This window comes from Schistocerca gregaria, chromosome X, assembly GCF_023897955.1.
Source record: "Schistocerca gregaria isolate iqSchGreg1 chromosome X, iqSchGreg1.2, whole genome shotgun sequence".
In the NCBI taxonomy this organism is placed as follows: Eukaryota; Metazoa; Arthropoda; class Insecta; order Orthoptera; family Acrididae; genus Schistocerca; species Schistocerca gregaria.
The window spans coordinates 20,076,750-20,094,593 of NC_064931.1; the positions used below are offsets into that span (position 1 = coordinate 20,076,750).

Here is a 17,844-nt window from a genome sequence, read left to right on the forward strand (position 1 = left end):
GATTGGAATGACTCCTTATCCTCGCCCTTAAAACCCACATCCTTTCGTCTTTCCCTCTCCTTCCCTCTTTCCTGATTAAGCAACCGTTGGTTGCGAAAGCTTGAATTTTGTGTGTCTGTTTGCATTTATTTGTGTGTCTATCAACATACCAATGCTTTCGTTGCATAAGTTACATCATCTTTGTTTTTAGATATATTTTTCCCATGTGGAATGTTTCCCCTCTAATATATATCTGTGTGTGTGTGTGTGTGTGTGTGTGTGTGTGTGTGTGTGTGTGTGTGTGTGTGTGTGTGTGTGTGTGTCTAGCTAGAACTCAACACAACTGTATGGAGAGTTTTTATCTTTATTCCTTCCAGTGAAAAATGTAATATGATACCTCCTTTTTTATGATCAAGGAAGAAAACAAATGAGTGAGTGGGGAAACAGGGAGTTTATGTATCGTAGTAATCCTAATAGTAGTAGTAGAAGTAGTAGTAGTAGTAGTAGGACCAGCAGCAGTCATGGTGTGCTTCAGAGAACACAGCTGAGTTGCTGTTTCCAATTTTTGCACAATATTTTATGACGTTCCCAGTCATCATCTTTGTCAAGTGATGTGACTTATGCTGTTATAAATACTCACTGACTGGAGTCCAACTAGACTGTATTGTTGTTGGTCTCGTGCTGCTAGTTACAGCTGATTGTGAGTTCTGCTCCCAGTGCCCACGATGTCGTTTGATGATGCAGTTTGGTTTTCAGAACTGGTAATGATATTCTCTGAAATGCACAATCTCTTAACATTTCCCAACTCTGGTGGATGCGATAGCCAGCAAGATCTTAATAAACTGAGTGCAGGAATCCAGACATCATTTAAATACAAATTTCCATCACTGTTCATAAGATTTTCTGACACATTTATTTTGATAGTTTCCTGAATTATGCTGTCTCAGAAGCTTGACATAATATTCAAGATAATGCTCAGTGACAGCTGATTTTTTTTTTTTTTTTTTACAGGTCTGTTACTGATGTTTCTCGAATTGCTCTTTGACTGTTGTAATAGTATTCTGCAAATAATACGTGCCACAGTTGTGTGAAATGTCGTGCAAACCCAGCTTTCAGAGACCTAGGTCATCCTTAACATTACAAAGAAGACTTATCCTTACTGATGGGAGAAAAGTACACTAGATGACATTTTTCTATAGGAGTTTAACCAATCTTTCTGGATATTGGACCAGTGTAGGTAGATAAGTGACTCTTGGCAAAGAAATTTCGTGCTGAGGACTGTAGACAACGTAGCTCAACACTTTCAGGCAAGGAGAACATTGTCGGAGAATTACAACACATAAATAATATTTTGAAGAAATGGGTACTCAAATAAGCAGATTGAGTGGGCATTGCTGCCAGAAGAAAAATGCAGCCAAGAATTGTGTATTACCTTATGCTGGTCCAATATCCAGGAGGATTGGTAGCTTCCTATGTAGACATGGCATCCAGTGTATTTTGTTCCTGTCAACAGAGATAAAAAGTCTTGAGTGTAATGTTAAAGGTGATCTAGGTCTCTGAAAACCAGGTTTGTACGATATTCCGCACATGTGTGACATGTATTACATGGGGCAGACTGTTAGAAAAATAAAGGAGATATGCGAGGAACATTGACAACACACCTACCTAAAACAATGAAGCAAATAATCTGTTGTCAAGCTCCATCTCGAATGTAATCATGAAATGAAATATGAGGAAACCAGTATCACGGTGCAAGTCCAAGATTCTTTGACAACATAATTAAGAAGTCTATTGAAATAAAGGTGGTGGAAAATCTAATAAACAGGTACAATTTAAACAATCCTTGGGTCCAGCACTCAATTTATTAAAATCTTGCCAGCTATCACATCCATCAGAGCTGGAAAATGCTAAGAGAGTGTGTGTTTCAGGGAATATCTGCATGGGTTCTGGAAACCAAACAGCATCAAAGGATATAGTTTGCATCAGGAGTCAAACTCATGATCAGCTCTAAATAGCTACTCAAGTCCAACAATAATTCACAGTCTGGTTGCAGTCCAAGCAGTGAGTACACATAATAGCACAACACAGAGCACCTGAAGGAGAGGACTGGATCAGTAGTCAAAATATTGCGCAAAAAATAGAAAAACACCCCAACAAAACCTGAGGTGACACAGGAGTAGCAGTAGTTTATTGCAAGATAAGTTTATATAGACTAAAATGCTATGGCATATGAGGAACGAAAAGAAAGAGGTAAAAGATGGAAGATCAGAAAAACAAATGTGGGAAGTAGTTTGGAAAATAGCTATTGTGTGGAATGGTGAGATCGTTTTTGAACAGGGAAATTAAGAGTAACATAAAAAAACGAATGGGGTTGGCAGGAGACACGAGTACATATTTGTAATGTTTGGGACTGAGGGGATCGACACACTACAAGTGATGTGCCTGGATAGGCAGACACAATGGCATTTTATTCAGTCTGATAAACAAAATAAAGCAACAGTTTACTGGAACAAGAGTCAGTTCTACTTGATTCAGTCTGACAGGTAATACTGAAGCACTGGAATGTCCCAGCAAGTAAGAACTGATACTGTACAGGAATGCCCTAGCGGATAATCACTGACATTGGACTGTAGATGTTCATATGTGGATGAAGTCTGTGAAGGAAGTGTCCTGTGAGATGGTAAGCTCAGAGATGAGCCTGAGACAAAGTCCCACAAAGTGGTGAGCTGTGGTGTACTCCAATTCATGGACCACTAGGCACAACTGGCATACAGCATAGACTGTAGAGGGCACTGGCTGGAATAACTCTGACTGATAGGTCATTATGTGCGGTTGCCATAGAGTTTGGAGTATAGAGCACATTTGGAGAAAGAACTGTGATTGAGGAAACACTAGGTGTGCTTGGAATAAAGCTCTCTGTGTGGACTGACTGTACAGTGAACAGGAGGAGACATAAATAATCATCCAATGGAAGGATACCAATGGAGGCACCTGACCCATGTAAGTGGGGCAGTGCCATGATGACAGTGCTGTTTGCAACAATAGGAGGCAAGGCTGGTGCCACACCGTACCATGGTGGCTGCTGGATGTTTGATTGTAAACGACATGGGGAGGTATTTGTGCGTAGTGGATTTTTTCATTTGAGATCCAGAGGAAGTGAGGTTAGTGGGCCAGCTCTCTCTCTCTCTCTCTCTCTCTCTCTCTCTCTCTCTCTCTCTCTCTCTCTTTCTTTCTTTCTTTCTTTCTTTCCTCTGACTGCTGTTCTCCTTTTTGCCTATAAATCTTGGCGTCTTTTATGCAGACTGAGCTTGTGCAAGGCCTCATATATTGGTTGTTCTTCCACCCTCTTAGCTTATATCCCATTACCATTTACAGATTATGAAGTACATTTCTCATTAGTGGGTTTATATTTCTACTTTTCAAATTTTTTCTTAGTTCTGAGGGCCATGCATGGAAAATTGTCCAATGTAATGTATGATCTACTAGATACGCTGTTTCACCTTATTCACCTTGTGTGTGTGCTATATGTAGTTATCCAAAACTTAACTCAGTAGCCAACTCATTCTCTGAATTTTCATCCATACTCTTTGTACTCTGCTTAAATACATCTTTGCATGTTGCAGTTATTCCAATATTTTCTTTGCGATCTATGCAAGAGCAATATGTAGGGGGCTGTAGTATATCCCTTACTTAATACTGGTTCTTGGAACTTGGTAAGTTGGCTTTGTTATTAATCATGAGTGTGGTACTGAGTCAGATGCTCTAAAGAAGGCAATAAACACTGCATCTATCTGATATCTATAGTCTATGACTTTCAGAATATCATGTGAGTAATGCACAAGTTAGGTTTCACACAGCTGATGTATTTGACATCCATTTGTGTTGGCATGGAGGAGGTCATTTTGTTCAAAATATCTGTATGTTTGAGCTCAGAATGTTCAAAGATTCTATAAGGTTTTCAATATAATGGATGGTAATTTTGTGGGCCATTTCTGCTACCATTCTGGTAGATGAAGATGGGTGTGACCTGTGTGTTCTTCAAACTTCCTGAAGCATGTACAGTATGTTATGGTTAAAAGAGTCAATTTCCTTAGTTTGAGTGTGTCTGATAGGACTTGCAACATTCTATTTCTTTCTTTCTCAGAGTCTCCATCTATCACAATGTCACCAGCTAATCTAGTACAATGTATCCTTTCACCATTGCCTTTTATTCCCTTTACCTTCTTCTACATCATATGAGTAGCTTCCTCAATGAACACATTAAATAAATATGGAGATAGGCAACGTCCTTGTCTAACTCCTTTTCTGATCCTGATCTCTTCCCCAATATTATTGATGTTTATTTTTATGCTTTGGTTCTATACAGTTGATTGATCATTCTTGTATCCTTCCAGTGAAGTCCTATTTTTCACAACCTTTGAAGAGTAGCTCCCAGTTCACACTGTCAAAAGCTTTTTCTAATTCAGTGAAGGTAACCCAAGTTCTTCTATTTATATCCATCATTCTCCCCAATAGCATGCATCATGCCAAAATTGCTTCTCTTGTCTCTCTGCATTCTCTAAATCCAAATTGGTCTTCTCCAGTGTACTTATCTACTTTTCCTTTTATCCTGCTTTTTAACTACATTAGTATTTGATATCCCAATGTCATTCCAGTTTTTCAGTGTGTGTGATATTTGAATAGAAATGTTATCCTTTGGTTGAAATAATATAATTTACCTTCACTCATATTGTAGCTGTGTAATTGAGCTACTAATAAATGGGCTAAATTTATTAGCTTTGCAACATAGTTTGATGAGGAGATTTTGCAGGATTATAAGAAGGGGGGGGGGGGGGGGCACGACTTACCTTTTTAAAAGCTCTTTTTTTACATGCAGGTTAAATTTGTTAAATTGGTGAATACTGAGAGAATGGATTCCAGCTTCCGGCACAAAACTTACTCAGCCAGGGCTGTGATGTCACTAGCAAGACATGTTAGCACACCAGACATTGTCGATAGCTGCAGTCTGCAAGCAGAAGTGGTTTTGTGAGCAGCTAATACTGTGGTTTAGATTGCCACTATTACTTTTCTAGTCTAAACTGAATTGCCCATGAAATAAGAAAGAGCAGTCATAATTTTGTGGTCACTCATTATAACAAAATGGCTTCCCAAGGGATGGGATGTTATGTTTTATTGTTTTCCAAAAATCTGGAATCTATTCTGAATTCACCCACTTTGGTAACAGTTAAATAAAATTTGAACCTCAGGAAACAATTAAGAACAATTCTTTCTTCTCATCTTTCACTCCATCTCTGAAGGCAATGGTGGGCTGTGGCAGGGCAAAGCTCTTTACAGCCAGTTGTGGCACTGTTTATTTTTGATCTTAGGTTCTTATTTGGTGTGGACATAGTACATAATGCTGGTGAATTGGAGGAAGAGGTTCTTATACTTACTACTTAATTGTGGTATTCTCTTTGTGCCTAGAAAAAAAAACCCTATGTGATGGTGTTATAACAGAGACCAAAAACTCAACCAGTTGGAAGACCTGGAAATCAACAAACATCTGGCCTCCCAAACCTGACTTAATATTAAATGACCAAACACAGCTCAATACTTCCCCCCTTCTAAATTTTATTTAATCTAAATTCTCTCTCCATTTTCCAATGCTTCCTTACACTGCCTGTTCCTTTCTGTTCCTCAATTTTCCTGTACTTATTTATTTATTTTAATTTTATTGTGATTACCAATATACTCCATATATTCTGTTGTGACAATTATCAATTCCATCATTTAGTCTACTTCCATATTACATTCTATATGTAGTACCTCTTTAGGATTTTCTTTAATTGCCATTTCAAGTACTAATTTTATTTTGTTGGAATTGTTAAATTAATTTAAAATGTCATGTAGGAACAGTTTTTTTTTAGTGTAGTGTTAACGTTTTTCTGGTGTGCCACTTCATTTTTATTTATTGTTCAAGTTTTTACCTTTTAATTGCATTACCATCACACTGTCAAAGATGACATATACTGTGTGTTTGCACTTCAGTCTAGATGAGTAACATCTTTACCAGTGTTGTTCACAAATACTGTAGCTTATTTGATGATGATAGTCAGTTAAAGTGTGATGATGACCTCATAAGCTGAAAACTGATTAACTAAATTATTTAATCTGTAGAACATTCACAGTATTGTGCTTCTCATTTATTATCACATTCAAAGACAAAAAAGAAAAAAAACCTTATCTTGGCCAGCAAGGTCACAGGATTGCACCACAATTGTGAATGTATGGAACATCGTGTGCAGGGCCCTCCAGCCAGCTTCAGATTTTGATGATCTAACATGCCACTTAGACAGAATTTGGCATGATATCCATAAGGAGGACATCCAACAACCCTACCAATAAGTGCCAAGCCAAAGAACTGCTTGCACAAGTGCTAGAGGCGGACCAACATGTTATTGACTTGCTCAGTTTGTGAAGCTCTTCCTCTTGAATAAATCATCCAATTTCCTGAAATTGTAATCATTTGTTTGTCTTTATATGTATCTCACATATGCCGATTTATGCCCATTTGGAGAATTCCTTCATGGTTCATCTTTTTTTGTCTTAAAGTGTATGTTGTTTTGCCATGAATCAGTTAAGATAAAAGAAAAAAATTCTGAGGCAACTTGGAATTGTTCTTTCAATGCACAACATGCTTCCACTCATTGCTCTTTTTGCTGGTCAGTGGAAACCTTAGTCACAAATGTGGTAACGACCTTTCTCTTTCTCAAATCTTCTACTGAAATTCACTGAACTAAGCTCTAAGGAATCCAGTTGACTCTGTTGTGTTCAGACGTTCTCCAAGCTCAAGTTCATGGTTCTTCTTGACAATTTCATCTGTTCAGGCAGTTAATAGATGTCTAGAATGAGGTTTGTCAACTTAATAAATTATCTTTGTTATCAAGAAAACCACCTGTACACATGAGTTTTCCCTTAGTATTATCTTTGTATGCCATTTTCAATATCATGGTAGTTTCTGTGGCATTTTTTGTAAGCAGGATACATGTCACACCTCTACTGAAAAAATATGTTTTATTCAAACTCTGCTCAACGCAACAGTACTCCGCAAACTTTTCAGTGGGATTGTTCACTAAGCTGTGTTACACTTTTTTTTTTTACTTGAAATTCTCATGTAAGCTTGCTGTTGTGCACACCTTAAGACATTTTCATGTAACAAAAAAGGATTTGCTGTATAATTTTGTCTTTTCAGTTATTCGTGTTGGCTGTTTGTAGTGTCTTTTATACACAGTGTCAACAGCAGTTGATATTTTTGTGTTTCAGGTTGTGAGTACCACGGATACTGTAGTGACATAACTCGTACATGGCCTGTTTCGGGAAAGTTTTCAGATGAGCAACAGGTTTTATATGAGGCCTTGTTGGAAGTGCAGATGTCCTTAATACAGCACTGTTCAACATTTCCTCCATTGGATGCTCTCTTTCACCACATGTGCACACTCATTCGGGAGAAATTAATTGCTGCAAGGGTTATTTCTCAGAGTTTTAGAAATGAAGATGGAGCTTCTGTGAGTAATACTGGAGCCTCTCTCTATTTTTTCATTTATTTTATGCCATAGTACTCAGTATTAATTATTTACTCACCATTTGACCTCACTTGATAACACTGCGTGCAGAAGTTAAAGATTTCAGTAAATATGGAATCCAAGAAGTCACTTCCAAAGCTTTCTACATCACTCATGGGTTAGCCCATAGGCTTGTTCTGACTGGCCAACATCTGTCTACAAGGCTACTATTCAGTTTTTTCTGAAGTGTTCTAAGTCTCTATTTTTTAAGATTTAGGTTGATCTGTCATGTAGCATAAAGGATGTTCTTCTGTTGTTTCCGAATAGAGGTCTTATAAAATAGTAATTTAACTGACTTACAGAAATCTTACCAGTTGCAGTTGGCTTTAAACCACTTTTTCATTCTCACTTTCAAGGTAGAAACCTGAGATGGTGCACAAGAACATGTTAATGATCATTTGTGTATTGCTGGCTAATGACATTTTTAGGGTAAAGAGACTGATTATATGCAGTTCACATAGAAATTTTCTACAGCAGTTTTCTTTCTAGAAAACTTCATTTTATTTCATGCTGTTAGCCAAGCCAGATACTTGTGGGTGAAAGACATAGTTTTGCTTGCTGCATGAAGCTCCGTCCAATAGTTGTGGTCATGCAGGTGGTGAAAATATGTCATGCAACCCAGGGTTGAGATATTTGAGAGTATACTTACTGCAGTTCATTTAGCTGTGGAGCTCTACTGTGCACAATTATTCACAGAAATATTAATTATGAGACAAGGTCTATTACCAAAATGGTCATTATTTAGCCATTAAAATATATTATAAATATTTACCTCTTGGTATGCTGTTTTGTTCACATATATCTGAAAACCAAAAATTAAAAAATTAAAGAAATGGATTAATGTGGATACGTACTATCCATTTATAGATTTTTCCTGTAAAAATGATTAACTATTTCTGTTCAAGAATTCCTCTGAGGAATAGAAGGTACAGATTGATTTTTAGATTATTTTAATTCAGTTCTACACGGATGGTATTGTGTAGTATCCAATATCATTTTCATTTAATCGTAAAAATTGGCTTGAAGATGTATATATCCATTTTTGATACTAAAATGTACACATATTGGCATTTAATGTGAACGCGTCTGCAGATGACTGTTATGCAAATTTATCACAAATTATTAATCGATCCCATCTCTGGAAGGTGGTTTTAATATCAAAAATGTAATACTGAATAATCATTCAAAGTCAAAGATTGTACTTATCGTATAAAATGTAATAAAAGTATTGATATACTTCAAGTTTCTTAGAAATTGTGTAGTGGATGAAAAGGGAAAAAGAATTACAAAGTATTGTGTGTGTGTGTGTGTGTGTGTGTGTGTGTGTGTGTGTGTGTGTGTGTGTGTGTACACACAACCCAACAGTATTTCAGATGTGAAAACGAGTTCTGTCTAGACTGTTACTGAATTCATTTATTTAACAGTCACGAGTTTTACATGTGTGCCATTCTCAAGTGATATGGTGCATTATCACTTGAGAATGGCGGAAATGCTCAAATCACAACTGTGAAGTAAATAAATCTAGTAACAGTCCAGATGAAAAATATTGTTGTTTCTGAAAGCAGAGAGGTTGTCTTCTAGAACATATACTTGTTGCAAAAAACATGTTTTGGATGTAGGTATTACAAAGAGTGATGTGTGATAAGTAATTAAAGCAGATACCTCTGCTGTTTGATGAGTTCTTACCTTCACTCCTAAATTATTTACATTCTACAAGAACATTCAATTACAAATTATTCAGACACACATCAAAACACGATATTGATAAAAAATACTAGTTAGTTCATTGATTGAATCTGAGGTTCACATAGATTTCGGTGGCTGTACATAATTATGAATTCTTCCATGATGCACATTCTTGTATCGATACATCGATCCAATTTTCTTCATAATAATGTTTTTATAAACACCGTTTAATGTCATGAATTTTTTTTACTCTTTACCGGCACACTGGGACAATATTCAAGGAGATTATTCACTCTGCTCTATTGTTTGTTTAACAGGTTGCTCTTTTTTCCCCAGTATCCGTACTGTAAGTTCTACCATGACTCTAATATTTCTGATCATTTCTCTCCCAAAACTTACAGACCTGCATGCAGATAGTCTTAAGTGGAGATATCTTGCTGTCTGAACACATTGTTTCACACTTACTTTTAAATCCTGGTGTATATGATCTTTTCTGATCAATTAGAATTCTGTATCTGCCAGATTCTTGGTTTGCTATATGAATATTTAAGTTGAAATGGGCATGCAAAGTCATGATGATGTCCATCATTCAACTTTGGATAAATTACTGAGTGAGCTTAAGTTTCCTGCAAAAGAACACTAACTTCCATATAGGAAGATATTGTAAATGGTTGGTAAAATCATAATTCCTGTAACCAATCCCTGGTCCTTTTGAAAAGTGTGTAACAGAACTTAGCCTATGCAAAGGCTTCTCTGCCGTCATTTGAAGAGCAAAACTGGTGAAGTGTATTTGGTGGCTGTACATAATTATGAATTCTTCCATGATGCACACGTATAACAAAGCTGAACCATTAGCTTTGCAATGTCTAAGTCTGATAGGACATATGTATAACCTAAGAACGGACAAGTGCACCATCCAAGATTGTGCAAAATGAGCTCCCAAACTGCATTAGAAAAAAGAAAGGAAAAAACAAGATGATAATAATTTTTTTGAAATTGATGATGAGCAATTGCAATAGAAATAAGGAAATAGGCAAACAGGACAATATGCCAAAGGCAGCTGTCTCTTAAAGTCATAATGCCATGTACCCACCATTCACCTAAAGGGATTAGCAACCTCCAGACATTGAAGCATCTCAGGTTCGCATATGTACAAGGCTTTGCCTTCCTGGACTGCATTGATCACAACAAGGATGACACACGGCAGGACAAGTGCCACCAGAAGTCCTCTGTGCCTGAGACTATTTCCTCCACCATGTCGCATGTTCGGAACTGGATCGGTGAATTTCTCCTTGCCCCGGCTATATAGGGCAGCACAAACCAACTGTTTGGCAGTTCACTCCACTTGAGCTGTAGGTCAGTTAGAGTGTCATCTCTTAGCAGCCCATCAGACAGAGCCCAGTTGGAAGCCACCTTGGTGGGACCTATGACTTTCCAGCGATATCCTGAGATGTATCTGTCAGCCAACTATGCCAAAACTCAACCTCCATCACTAGGGACTATCAGTGGCATAGTTTATTCACTGTGTGTTCCAGGCGTATGCTTGTTAGTGTCGGAGAAGCTGTGTCATTGAGAAGAATTTTCTTCTGTTATTAAATCTCTCTACTGTGCTTGTAATAGCCATTGTTCTTGTTTACATGTGTCTTATTATTTATTATGAAGCATCTTCCCATGGGAGATGTACCACATTTATTATCCTTCACTTCTATTTCTGTTAGCCCAACTTTCTCACTGTCTTCTCAGTTGCTGCTGGAGTATTGGTTATTCTTCAGGTTTTGCTGTCCATGTTAATACAATTCATTAAACCAAATATCACTGTACATCAATTTGAGTGTGTCATATAAAATGGACAAACAACAATTTACTTTAAAAGAAATTTTGTTTGTAATGAGAAACAAACTGATATTTCATTATATCCATTCTGAATGCCTAACTGCAACTGTGATTGAAATTGGTGGCTTATATGGTTATAATATGCAATCAGTCGTTTTTGATATGATTTATTGTACCATTCACTAGCTCTAAGCCACTGTAGGCTCATCATCAGATGGAGGTGTTCAGGGACATTATGTTCTGGACCATGTGCAGATAGAAACTAAAGACATGGAGTGTACTCACTATGACCCTAGCGTCTACCTGCACATGGTCCAAAAAAATTGTGGTGGTAGCACAATAGTGCCAAAGTTGTTAACAAATACTACATATAATATAACTATGACTGAGGTGGAACTAGAGAGGCAAGATACTCTAACAGTTGTAACATGTACGAAATCTCAGAGACATAGTACAGACAATCAAGAGTCCTATTGACAGAAAAGTTGATCAGACTGACAAAATTTAGTAATTAGAGCAGGTATGCATTCAGTTCAATAATGTCTCTGTCAACAAAACTTTCGAGTCCACCAACATTGGGTACTCCAGAACCTCCATGGACAATGGCTACAGTAAACCATCCGTTACCATGATCAAAGGAATCATTAATTTCTAAACTAAAATTAAGTCGGCACCCACAAAAAACAGAAGGACCGTCCAGCAAGGCTTGTGCAGCGACAGACTTGACTGGTATACGATTCTTCTTGTCTCCTGATGATGTAGCAAACTCGACGTTCTCGATGGTTTTTTACACTGTCTGTTTAGAACGGCGTGGTGTAATTTGCAAGATTAGTTTTGTTAAAGAATTATGAGCACTACATTTTTAAATTTCTGTATTTTGTAGATTTTTAAGAAAATTTATGTGATGTGGGATGTATTGATGGGTGGGGGTAGGTGCACAGATGAAAACAGACAGACGGTAATGGCCTAGACTGTTATATGGAATTATAGTTGCTCTTTGTGGACATAAGATAATGAGTTGTATTGTAACAAAATAAATTAATAAAAAGTGTTATGGACTGACAGCACTAACTAGTCACGTGCACAGTTGTCTGACTCACCATATCTGTTCCTGACCAGCACTTGTTAAGGTCCTGGGAATGTTACAGTATGTGGCCAAAACATTATAACCACTGCTTAATAGCTTATTGGTGAACTTCTGGAATGTGATACATCTGTATGGCATGGATTCAACAAGTCCTTGGAAAGTTTCCAGATGCATGTGGCACCAGATGTCTGTGCACAGGTGATGCAGTCTTGTAAATTATGGGTTGCTGGTTTGTGAACATGGACCTGGCACCCGATAGTGTCCCAGATGTGTTCTGTTGAGCTCAGATCAGGCGTATTTAGTGGTCTAAACATCAGTATGAGTTCACTTTTGTAGCATATTTATGAGATTTTGACACAGACAGTTATCCTGCTGGAAGATGCCATCACCTTTGTGGAAGACATCAGGCATGAAGCCATGCGATGGTTTGCCATAATATTCATGTAGTGCACTGTTGCAAGGTGCCTTTGATTACCACTGCTGGTCGCGTGGAAGCCCAGGTGAATATACCCCATAGCATAAAACTGCCCTCATTGGCCGTTGTCCATGGTGTGGCGCATCTTTTGAGCAGCAGCTAGCCTGGATAACACCATATCTGCACATGACCACTTACCTGGTGTAACAAGAAATATGATTCATATCACCAGGTGACATGTTTCCATTGATTCATAGTCCAGTCTCCATGATCTTGTGCCCACTGCACTCATAACTGTTGATGTCGTTGGGTCAACATACGAACGTGTAGGCGTCATCTGCTGTGGAGCTCCATGTTCAACAATATGTGCTTAACAGTGTACTCCAAACCACTTGTGCCTGCACCAACTATATTCTCTTCATCAGATCCACCACACATCACCATTCACGTATCCTGATATACAGAGAAAGCGAGCCTCCAACCTCCATGTTTTGTGATGTGGCGTACTTGTTTAATGTGTTTTTGTCTGCTCATGGTTTGACTATCCTTCAGCCTCTTTCCATGGATGCTCACAACAGTAGCACACAAATGGCTGACCAGCTTCCTTCCTGAGATGCTTCTTCTCAGACACTGAGCCGTAACAGTCTGACCTTTCTTGAAGCTATCAATGTCAGCAGATTTCTCCATTCGAGGTACGGACATCGAACACCTTGTTGTCCACTTGTGTTTTCACTGTCCTTCAACTACTTTTCATAGATGCTCACAATGGCAGCCTGCAACCAGCCAACCAGCTTCACCATTTCCCAGATGCTTGTTCTTAGGTGTGGGGCTGTAACAATCTGCCCTTTGTGAAATTCACTTATGTCAGTGGATTTCCCCAATTACAACCTACATCATCACTAGAATGATTCCTCATTTCTCTCTGCTCTACTTATATACAAGGGTTGCCCAGAAAGTAATGCACCATTTTTTTTCTCTCTCCCGAAAACATTACGTATGTATTATTTGAAGCCTCCTGAGTGAGGCACAAAGTTCCCATCACTTCCGACAGACAGCGTAGCTGTGGGACAGTTTCAAAATGGCATCTGTCGGTCATGTACATTACAAGCATTACTGAATTTCTCACTGCAGAGAGGGAAACTGTGGGGAATATTCACAAATGCTTGTGCAATGTCTATGGAGTATCTGCTGTCAACAGAAGCACAATTAGTCACTGGGCATGGGGGGGTGAGGTCATCAGAAGGTGGTTCAGCAGAACTCCATGATTTGCAGTGGTCAGGGAGACCATCCATGGCTGTCACACCAGACTTGTTTGAGCGAGCTGATGTCATTTGCAAGGACAGATGCATTATGGCTTGGCAGTTGGTGCTGCATTTGTCAATCAGCAAAGGAACTGAGAATGCCCAAGTTTGAGGACTGCTAAACACATCACAAAACAGGGTTGGACAGTGTTACCCCATCCACCCTACAGCCCTGATGTAGCCCCCTCAGACCTCCACGTATTTGGCCCATTAAAAGATGCCATCTGTGGAAGACATTTTGAGGATGATGTGGTGTTGATTTACACAGTAAAGCACTGGCTCCGCCACCAGGACATGTATTGGTACCGACTGGACAAACACGCCCTTGTTTTGCACAGGAGGAAGGCCATAGAACGGGATGGAGATTACATGGAAAAATAGGGTGTGTAGATAAAACACCATTTTCTCATGTGTGTAATTCTCATTATGTTCAGTAAAGAATTGTTAAAGAAAAAGAATTGGTGCATCACTTTCTGGGCAACCCTCGTACTTTCCTTATTTGATCTTTGCATGCAACACCACCGAGCAACATTCATTCATGTAGTGGGTGGTGGCCACAATGTTTCCTCTCAGTAGTATAATGTGCAGCTGGTAAGAGGATTGTTATGTTATAGTCTATTACTAGGAGAGAGAACCATGCCATGATGTAAAAAATTGTTTATGATAACTGCTTTATACCCTGATATTGGTAAAGTTATAAAAATACATTGACTGTAAACATCATCAGATAATATTCTTCTTTTGTTATATGATCACTTGCATTCCTACACCAATCTGGGAATATCATTCATTTGATACACACTCTCATTATAAGTAACTGGTTCACTGGTGATGTTTTACTAATGAATATTTGTGATGTAGCCCCAGTAGTGACATCACTGTGTGTTTAACTTAAATAACCAAGAAATGATATATGAAGCTATAATATCAATGCAGTTGGCCAGAACAGGGTTGATGATGGTGATAACATGTTTTGGGCACATGACAGCTAAGTCTTTGCCTTAGAGAACAGGGTCGAGTAAGCATGTTGCAATGATACATTGGCTAGCATGAGTAACAAGTAAGACACTGTGGAAGCATGTACTTTGTTAAATTCAGAAAAGCTGGGTTGTCATCCGAGTAACTGACCATTAAATAGGTGAGTCAAGAATGTATATCATTTAATTCGATTATGATGGACAAAGTTTTTGCAGATTGTAAACTGCTCTCTGGAGAAGTATGTGCTGAATGAGTGATTAAAGACTGAAAAGACCCACTGTTGTTTAATAACAAAATTCTGAAAATGATGAGGAAGTAGAGACTGTTGCACTCTTGCTTCAAAAAAAGAGCACACAAATGACAACAGGCATAAGTTAGTAGAAATTCTTGTGTCTGTAAATAGATCGATGCATGAAGCATACAACTACCACTGTCATACCCAGCAAAAAGACTGCCTGAGAAAATTATAGTCCTGCATAAAATCGCTAAGCGGATATGACTTCTATCCAGTCACTCATTGACTGGATAGTCTAGTGTGACTAGACACCAAAAGGAAAGCTGAAGTTTTAAATTTGACATTTAAGAAACCATTCATGCAGGATGATTGTACAAACATACCAACATTCAGTTGTCACATAGACTTCCATATGGAGGACGTGGTAATAAACATCCCCGTCACCGACAAACAAGTGATAGAGTTGAAACCACATAAGTCACCAAGTCCAGATGTAATCCCAATTCAGTTTATCATGAATCTCTTGTCAAGTGCAAAGTCTGAAGTGACTGGAAAAAAGTCCAGGTTGCTCTTGTATATAAAGAGGCGAAAATAACACACACACAAAATTACAAACCAATATCCTTAACATCGATTTGGTGCAGAATTCTTGAACATATTCTCAGCTGAAATATAATAAATTTCCTTGAGATGGGAAAGGTTCTGTCCACAAGTCAGCACAGATTTGGAAACCATTGTGCAAAACTCAGCTTTTTTTTTTATCGCATGATATCCTGCAAACCGCGGATGAAGGGCAACGAGTAGATTCCATATTCCTAGATTTCTGGGAAGCATTTGACACAGTGCCCCACTCCAGACTGTTAATGAAGATATGAGCATATGAAATAGGTTCCCAGATATGGGAATGGCTTGAGGACTTCTTAAGTAACATAACCCAGTACATTACCATTGATAGTGTGTGTTCATCAAAGACAAGGGTCTCATCAGGAGTGCCTCAACGAAGTGTGACAGGATCGCTCTTATTCTCTATATATGTAAATATCCTGATGGACAGGGTGACCAGCAATCTGCAACTATTTGTTGATAATGCTGTGGTGTATAGGACGATGATGTCATTGGGTGACTGTAGGATACAAGGTGACTTAGAAAAAAATTGTACGTAGTGTGATAAATGCCAGCTTTGTATAAATGTAGAAAAATGTAAGTTAATGCAGGTGAGTAGGAAAAACAATCCTGTACTGTCCAAATACACTATAGTATTCGCCTGCTTGACACAGATATGTCAATTAAATAATGTCACATAGTGTTCATCATTCATCTAATTACACCTTCTTCTAACTTGACTTAACGAAGGTTTGTTCTGCACTTACACATACAAGAGTGCGGAGAAAACTGCCTCCAGCCAAAACACACACATTATATATACAGCTACAGAACATTCCAGTACAATGATTCTTGACTTTTGTGAATACTTTTAGAATGTACTCAGACCAAATATAGAAATTAAAATTGTACAGTCCAGGTGAGTTTTGAACTCACGACACTGCATGACGGTGCCTCTCAGCTTCTGCTGTGACATTGCTCCCTCCTTTAGAGAACAGTGTCTTGGCGTTATGTCCTCCTAGTGCGGGAATGAGTCATCGGTCCTGCATACTTCGACTCACAATGACAGATGCTTGCCCTGGTGGTGATCTTCTGAGAACTTCTTTTGCTGCTACACTCTTCGTCACCTTTCCGCTTGTTGCCTGTCGCTGGAGCTTTTATTTTCCCTGGGTGGCAGGATCCTTGTAGGGCTTCATTTGAAGGACGTGGACCATATCTTTGATCTTTCATCGTCTTGCGTCGGGGTCGAAATCTTCAACTTCATAAGTAACATCAGACAACTGTCTTACAACCTTATAAGGTCCAAAGTAGTGCCTGAGGAGCTTCTCAGAGAGACCAACCTTCCAAACAGAAGTGAAGATCCAGACAAGGCCACCAGGCTGGTAGACAACAGGGCGGTGGCGCATGTCATACCTTCAGTGATTGTTTTCTTGACCCTGCAGTGTGCGGAGTCGAGCTAACTGCCGAGCTTCCTCAGCTCTGGTTAACATCTGGCCGATGTAGTCATTGCCCACGTCATCAGTATGTAACGGAAACACAGTGTCCATCATCGTAGACACTTCACGCCCATGCACCAGGAGAAATGGTGTAAATCCTGTGATGTCTTGTTTGGCGGTGTTGTAGGCAAATGTCACAAAAGGTAGCACCTCATCCCAGTTGCTCTGCTTAACATTGACAAACATTGATAACATGTCGGCCAAGGTCTTATTAAGGCATTCAGTAAGCCCATTAGTTTGCAGATGGTTGGTACTCATAATGTGATGAATAATGTTGTACCGATGATTTATCTCTTGTCACAAGATTCGATTGAAAAACTTTCCCCCGATCTGTAATTAACGACCTTGGGGCACTGTGTTTTAATACAATGTCTTCCATGATGAATTTGGCTACCTCAAATGCTTCGGCTGTTTTCACGGCTTTTGTAATTGCATAGCATGTCAGATAATCTTTGCAAACAATAATCCATCTATTGCCACTAGCAGATGTTGGAAATCATTTGAGGAGGTCAATCCCAACATGCTGGAAATACGTTTCGGCTGGTGAAATAGGTATGAGTCGACCAGGTGGTTTCTGAGGAATTGCCTTTCTCCTCTGGCACTCTCTACAGTGCAACACATAGTAACAGA

At 38.7% G+C, this 17,844-nt stretch overlaps 1 protein-coding gene across 1 annotated transcript in view; it reads left to right on the forward strand.

Moving 5' to 3' along the window:
• The window catches only part of LOC126298631 (xaa-Pro aminopeptidase 3-like), a 183,141-nt gene that overhangs the window by 151,676 nt on the left and 13,621 nt on the right, over positions 1–17,844 (forward strand). Inside the window, exon 5 of the mRNA XM_049990039.1 lies at positions 7,282–7,523. Within this exon, the coding sequence (XP_049845996.1) occupies positions 7,282–7,523 (242 nt within the window). The remainder of the gene's footprint in view (positions 1–7,281; positions 7,524–17,844) is intronic.